The 7,169-nt window shown below is 41.7% G+C and overlaps 1 protein-coding gene across 1 annotated transcript in view; it reads left to right on the top strand.

The window, feature by feature from the left end:
- Positions 1-1,278: 1,278 nt before the first annotated feature.
- ankrd27 (ankyrin repeat domain 27 (VPS9 domain)) overlaps positions 1,279-7,169 on the top strand; it is a gene marked incomplete in the record, with an annotated part of 18,036 nt that continues 12,145 nt past the window's right edge. Inside the window, 5 exon segments of the mRNA XM_035665736.1 lie at positions 1,279-1,744; positions 4,452-4,562; positions 5,149-5,457; positions 5,819-5,878; positions 6,450-6,503. Coding sequence (XP_035521629.1) covers positions 1,589-1,744; positions 4,452-4,562; positions 5,149-5,457; positions 5,819-5,878; positions 6,450-6,503 — 690 coding nt within the window.

A 7,169-nucleotide genomic window follows, 5' to 3' on the forward strand; every position in this document is an offset into this window, starting at 1 on the left:
TCATTCAAAGTGGACAGAAACTGAATAAAACTCACTAAAACCGTCTCTGTTAGTGTTTCCAACAATCACCAACTCTGGTTTGGTGGAAATAAATCTTTATTTCAGCAAATTTGATGTCAAAATATTCAAAAAAGGGGCCACAATGGCAGCAGCGACGTCAGCTAACGCTAATCCTTGAGGATACATGCGCCCGTCAAAGTCTGTCCACTAAAAGTTGTTTTTTCCACTGACAGACTCAGATTGATGGCGACGGCAACATAAACTAATCCTCAGGGACAAATACTTCAACTCTGGTAGAAACATAAATCCCCTCGTAACAATTCTGGAAAACAATTTGAAAGGGACTTTTTGTCTGGTATTCCCAATCTTAGCAACTGATTTGAACAAAGTGGTTAATGTTATTATAAAGAATATTATTCAACATGTATTTCGTCGTAAGGGATTAATTTGGAGACATGAAGGAATCATAAGATCTGTTCTCTTCATCTCTTGAACATCAATAATCGGCCGTAACTCAATTCTTGTCCAGTACTTCCACATGCTTTTGTTTGTCCCCGTCATATTTTATCAATTACTGTCTATTTATAGTTGGAAGAGTTGATGTTGGTGGTTGCTCTGGGCACAGCAGTGATGCTCTCAACTATTGGGTTGATGAATCCCTCTTGACTTTTTCTACTGCACCACCTTTGACTGTGCCTCGCAGTCTCGCCGACTGTCGTCCGGGTTGTCGTGACATTTGGGCCAGACGTCCGGGATGAATTTTAATCACTCTGGGCATCATCTGTTGCCATCATCAGGTCACAGTTACAGCCCTCACAGAGCCGCCAGTCTGGCTGTACAACGAGAACAATCCACATTGATGACCTTTATGATACCTGTCTGTAAACAGTGAGCCCAACCCCCGCGCTCCATGACTGTCTGCAGCTTACAGCTTACAGCAGTGTATTCATGAGACAAAAAGAAAAAACCTGTCGGATACGGGTTCACGAAGTTCTTCACAGACGACAGAAGTTACGTCTTTTGAAGAGAAATTTCATTCATGCTTTCTTGAGAGTCCGGGGATCAATCAGAGAGGACTGAATGAACTCTGACAGTGATCCTGAGGTTTGGGGGTCAGATGGCTGACAGCACTACTCTGTACTTGTGAATGCTTTCATGCTTTTGGGTTTTCTCTTCACAAAGAGAAGTTGTTTTGTATGACGGGTTTGTTTTGTACCTGGAGAAGAAAACGTTGCATGCAGTTCAACCAGACTGACAACTGAAAGAGCAGTTAAATAAGAATATAAGAAGTCAGTGTGAAAAGAAACTTGAAGCTGAGCATCAAAATCTGTGCAGATAGAAACAGAAACAGGTTCCTGTTTGAGACTGAAACAAGCTGAACTGATATATCATAAACACTCAATCAGTTAATTATTCTTCATGAAATGTAAATATTACATTTAGTGTCTGAATTATTCTTTAGTTTCCGTCCCAAATGCCACCTACTCAGATTTGGGGACAACTCTCTCAGTACTGAGTCTGTAGAAACCATCTAGAGCTTAAAACCTTTAAAGTGTATTAAAAATTGATCATTGAGCTCTGTTTAATCATGTTAATCCGTTGCTTCCATTATCCTCTCCAGGATCCAGACTTCCAGCTCCTTATGGCTGTATATGATGAGAACATCCTGAAGAATCCTTTCTACTTGGCGTTGGAGAAGCAGCGACCGGACCTCTGCAGCCGAGTGGCAGAGCTCCACGGCATTGTGAGTCCCACCTGTTCACTCCTTTATTTTCACTTTCTAGGTAGTATTTAAAACTTGTTAAACTTGTGTTTGTCAGACAGCATGGATGACAAAAGTTGTTTCAGGATTTTAGAGACATTTCTTGCATAAAAAAACCTCTTTATTAATCTTTACACTGTTCCAACAATCACCAACTCTGGTGTCTAACTGAGTTAGGTGTGAAAATATTCTGGCTTGCAGCCGCTCTGATGCCCAGCCTCCCTCTCCTGTCCCTGTCCTCATCTTCCCTGGAATCAGAGTCCTGGTTGGAGCCTCTGTACATAACCTTGTTACTGCATTCACTGTTGTCAAACTAGTCGAAATAAGCCCTTAATTTACTGCGGTTAGATGTGAAAATACTCTTTACGTTAGAGGCAGATTATTAAATTAGGTAAATAAAATGTCATATAAAAGAACTGGCGATGGCGCTCTCTACACAATATCTACACTAAGTGTAAGTGTTAAGATACCAAAAGAAACCAAAAAGAGAAAAGACGGAGGTCAGCGTTTTTGCAAGAGGTTGCTGTATGAACAATGGTTTGGTGCATCCCAAGAAATATACTGAAATAAAGGAGGAAACACTGCAGAGAGAACAACAGTATAATAGAACCGGGAACATTGCAGGGGAGAACAGACCACAGATATCTGCCAGTTTCCCTTCCAGCTCCTTTCACTCATCACTTCCTCCTCTGGATCACTGAACCTGCTGTATAACTGCGCAGAGATCAAACACTGTACGGACCTTGGTTGATTCTGTACATGAGTACTGCAGACAGTTCCCACAGTGTGCCTGGATCAGACTCATTAGTGTCATCAGTGTTAAAGTGTGTCAGATCAGGAGGCTCAGGCTCATTTTCAAAGTAAAGCTACATGTTCTGCTGTCAGGTCGATTCTTGTCTTGAGAGCAGTTCGAGCCGTCAATTCACAAGGTTTTGTTGTTGTGGTTTTAGCACCCTCTCAGCTGCTTCCTCCTCTCTCAGCCCACACTTTCCTCTCAGTGCATTTCTCTGCTTGTGATTGATCGGGGCAAGTGACAGGATTAGGTGGACACTTCTTTAAAGGTTGTGTAAGACTCTGAAGCATTTTCAATCACTTGTTATTGGCAGTGAGTGAACGAGTGCGTCCCATGTACAAAGAGCCCAGTGCTGCACTCTCCTGTCTATCTTCAGCTGCTACTGTCCTACACCCAACATAATCTTAAAAACAAAACAATAAAACAGTGGATTCAGAACCTTTAAATTAGGTTTAGGGTTGATAATGTGATTGATTGGTTTACTCAGTCAGCTCAGTCACACGAAGCTTTAAAAGTCCAGCCAGCGAGAAAATGCAACCACTGTGAAAACCGACAAATATCAAATGACCTAAACGACTGCATACTTGCTCTCAAAAGCCATGTTTTAGCTTGTCAAGACGCCTGAACCCTCAGCAGACGGGGATCAGATGTTTGAATGTCTGACTCATCAGGACTGCTCTGGAAACTCAGATGATCTGAACGCCATCAAAACATCAGCAGAGCACAGGAAAATGCATCTAACTGGATTACAGCCTCTAATGCGCATTTCACAGCAGGCTGCTGACCTGGAAAAATCAGTTCTACAACACGAGACTGTATATGTGCACTACACTTTGTACAATACTTCCTGGTTTCACAACTTTCCCTGGCTAGTGTCCAAGTTTTAAATCCTCCATGACTCCTCCAAATGAAATGTATTAATTTGTCATGAATGGTCAAGAGTATGGTGGGAAGTCTGGATTTAGTTTTCAGTCTCAACCAGAACAAGAGTCTGCAGCAATGTTTACAATCGTAGTTTAGCTTTTTAGCAAAACTAACATTTGTTAATTAGCACTACACACAAAGTGCAGCTGCGGCTGATGGGAATGTCATGCAGGTATTTGATCATAAACAATATTGGACACATGAAGATGTTGACCTGATGATAGCGATAGATGAAAAGTCAGAGGTTCACCAAGGTTATTGATTATTGTACAACACGAGGTTGTACAACGGAATGAAAGTTTCCTTCACGCTAGACACATAGAAAAAGATACTTATACTTGAATATCATATAAAATCATTAAAATAAGTGTATACACATATACACTGAGGAAATATTTCTGGTTGAATGACTTGAACAGCAGCAACAAGATAGTGGTGATAATATGGTTTCATCCTCACAAACAAACAGTGTCCATCCACTTTGACTGCATATAGAGAAATAAAGCTGAAAAGAGATTACAACAACGTTTGAAGGAACTAGCACCAGCATAGTCAGAATCTCCTTGTACAGTTATGACCTTTAATATCAAACCCAATCAGACATCATTCAATTATGTTTTCAGCAATAAAGCAGAAAAAAAAGTTTACAAAAATAGTTTGAAGGAGCTTTGTAGTTCAGAATTTGTGGTTCTGTTTTATCCTCTACTTGGCGCTTAATTAGAAGCTCATTTTCACTATTTTCTAATTTTTCTGAGCTGTCACATTGGAAGAGTAAATTTACTGTAATCTGTGATCAGACTTCCAACCACAGGAAAAATTTTCTGCTTGTCAGCAGCTCAGAGCAAACGCAAAGTCATAAATTATAATGGAATTAGGAAGATTGGATTAGGTCAGTTTGAATCTGTGTGTAGTGGTTAATAAACTGAATGAAAAAGTAACATTTTTCTGTCCCGTGTTGGTGACCACCTGCAGGTTCTGGTGCCCTGTTGTGGAAGTTTGACCGTCAGCAGCTACTCAGACTCTCAGTTCGACAGCTATGTTCTGCAGCCTGCAGAGGACGGATACCAGACTGCGGATGGAAAGGTTTGTTTAGTCCGACACACTGATTCACCTCACAGACTTCAACTCCATCAGCACTCCAATCTCTTAGAGACAACAAAACTCAATAAAATATAGAACTTTTCTTGTGATGCAATGTCAAGAAGTTGCTGTGTAAACATCACACAAACTATTGGCTGTCCCCAAGTCAGTTAGTACAAGAAGGTCGTATGATGTGCTCTAAAGTCAATGTTGTTGTAGCTTAAAAATAAGATGATCTAATAGCTAGTTTAAAAGTATGTTCCTCTTGTTGGCGTCTCCAAAATCAAGTGACTTTTCTAAAACTGAAACTAAAACAAGACGCTCCAGCTGGCTGTTCCAAATAACCTTTTCCATGGTTTAAAAAACTGAAGACAAATGAGTGTATCTGTGTATCTAGTGTATTAGTGATCTGCCTCGTTCACTGTGTATCAGTTGACCCGTCATAAGCCCCGCCCCTTTTTGCTCTGTTCTCCAATAACAGTTGAGAAAACCTCAGTCAGGATCCCGGTTCTCTTTCCTGCACTTAGATATGCTATATGCTAGGCTAATCTATTCTGACAAGACAAGTCAAACACTGTGTTCCTTGCAGGAGGTCAGGATCCAGGACAGGCAGGTCCTGCTGGGATCCGGCTTCCCGGCCCTGGCATCGGTCCCAATCCTGTTTGAGGAAACCTTCTACAACGACCAGGAGCAGAGCTACAGCATCCTGTGCATCTCCAGGCCCGTCGAGGTGGACCCGAGCCCGGCCGAGCTCAGCCCGCCGCCCCCCTACTGCCTGAAGAGCCTGGAGGACGTCAGGGAGTTCCTGGGCCGCCACGCCCAGAAACTGGACAAGTTCATCCAGGGCTTCTGTCAGGCCTTCAAAGAGCAGGAGAGGAAGGGACTCCGACACCACATAGTACGACAAATTCTTCTTCTTTTCCTGTTCAGTCTTCTTTCCTTCTGCCTCTTCCTCCATCTTCCTCCTCGTTTGTCCCTTCTGCTTCACTCCTTTTATTCTTTTTATTCTCTTCCTTTTTAAGTTCTTTCATTCCTGCAGGATTTTTTCTTTGGTAATGATTGATTGACCTGAAGTCATTTTCTGTATTTTAATACCCAGAAATAAATCTGTTCCTCTTGCTTACATTGGGTAAATATAGTTCAGGATGTACTTTTCCTTGATAAATAATTCAAGTAGACCTTTAGAATCTGAAAGGTTGTAGTGAGTCAGCAGAGAGCCTCCTGCTGTACTGAGCCCTCCTGTTTCTCTCTCCACTCAGGACTCGGTGAACGGTCTTTACACTAAATGTCTTCAGTGTCTGCTGAGAGACTCTCGCCTGGTAAGTAGAAGCTGACCTGCAGGACCAACTGATGGAGATAACTGAAGCTGTATATGAATAATTTATGATGTCCCGGAATAAGTTGTTTTATGCCTCACTTGAGACACTGAAATCCAATAGAGACTTGATTTATTGATATCATTTCAACCACTTGCCTCAGTTATGACTTCCACTTCTACGTCCAAACTAGTTCGGTTATACCCTAATTAATTAAACTGGTTACAAACTAACTAGCCGTTACTGATCCTCCAGTGTCGACTTTACACCCTCACTTAGGAGAGAACTTACACTTGCTGGTGCAACCCAGTCCAGGTCTAACATACTCATCATGATCTGTGTCCATTGATTGATCTGACCCTGAACAGAAACACAGAGAGTACGTAGATCAGTGAGGACACCACAGGACACAAGAACGTCTTGTTAGGCCCTCTGGAGTCTAATAAGATAATCTGTCTCATAGCTGCAGCACCGTTGTCTCTACTTTCTGCCTGATCACAGAAACAAGAGCAGTTGAATGAGTGATAATGCATTTCTCTGCATTTACTGATCGGATCAATGTTTGCTTCTACAGAAACTTCTGGCGAAGCAGGAGCTTCAGATGACTCTTCTCAAACAGGCAGTAGAGGTAACCTCACTCTCAACCATCACACATCAGCTTCACTCTATGGTTTCAGTAAAGAAGGATGCGTTTGTGCCTCATCATAAACAGATCTTAGAGCTCAGTAACAGACAGATAATTTATAAATATATAATAATACATAAATATTAACACTAAAAGAAAAATCTCAACATTTTGAACATCAGTGAGTAACAAGCTCTTATGGAGAAATGAGTCCACTTCTCAGTTGATTTATGAGCTCAGTAAACAGTTTCCTGATGAGTTTCTGGTCTCAGTCTCTAGTTTCAGTCTTCTTCCATACAGCATGATCATTTAGTAATCTGATGGTCCCATTTACGAGTCCCAAACAGACCATAAAGGCAGGGTATGGCTTTAGGGCGGGTACGCTTTGATTGACAGGTTCAATTCTCCAGTGAGTCCGTCCAGCCTCCAACACCCACGCAAACTCCAGATAAGACCTTGTCAACCCAGTGCTTGATCAGATATGGATCCGCCAGATTCTGTTGTTGACTATTTCTTCTCCTAAAATCTGTTCACAAAACATTTTACTGTTTAATTTGTTTAATACCGCAGATCCTGGTGTGGGCATTGTTTCCTGATACAGACGAGTTGACGCTGCAAGCCACGCCAATGAGCCTCAAACCCACTGCGTGTTGTTTTTTATCTTTTAAC

This window comes from Morone saxatilis, unplaced genomic scaffold, assembly GCF_004916995.1.
Source record: "Morone saxatilis isolate NCDOM2014 unplaced genomic scaffold, NCSU_SB_2.0 Contig2, whole genome shotgun sequence".
NCBI lineage: Eukaryota > Metazoa > Chordata > Actinopteri > Moronidae > Morone > Morone saxatilis.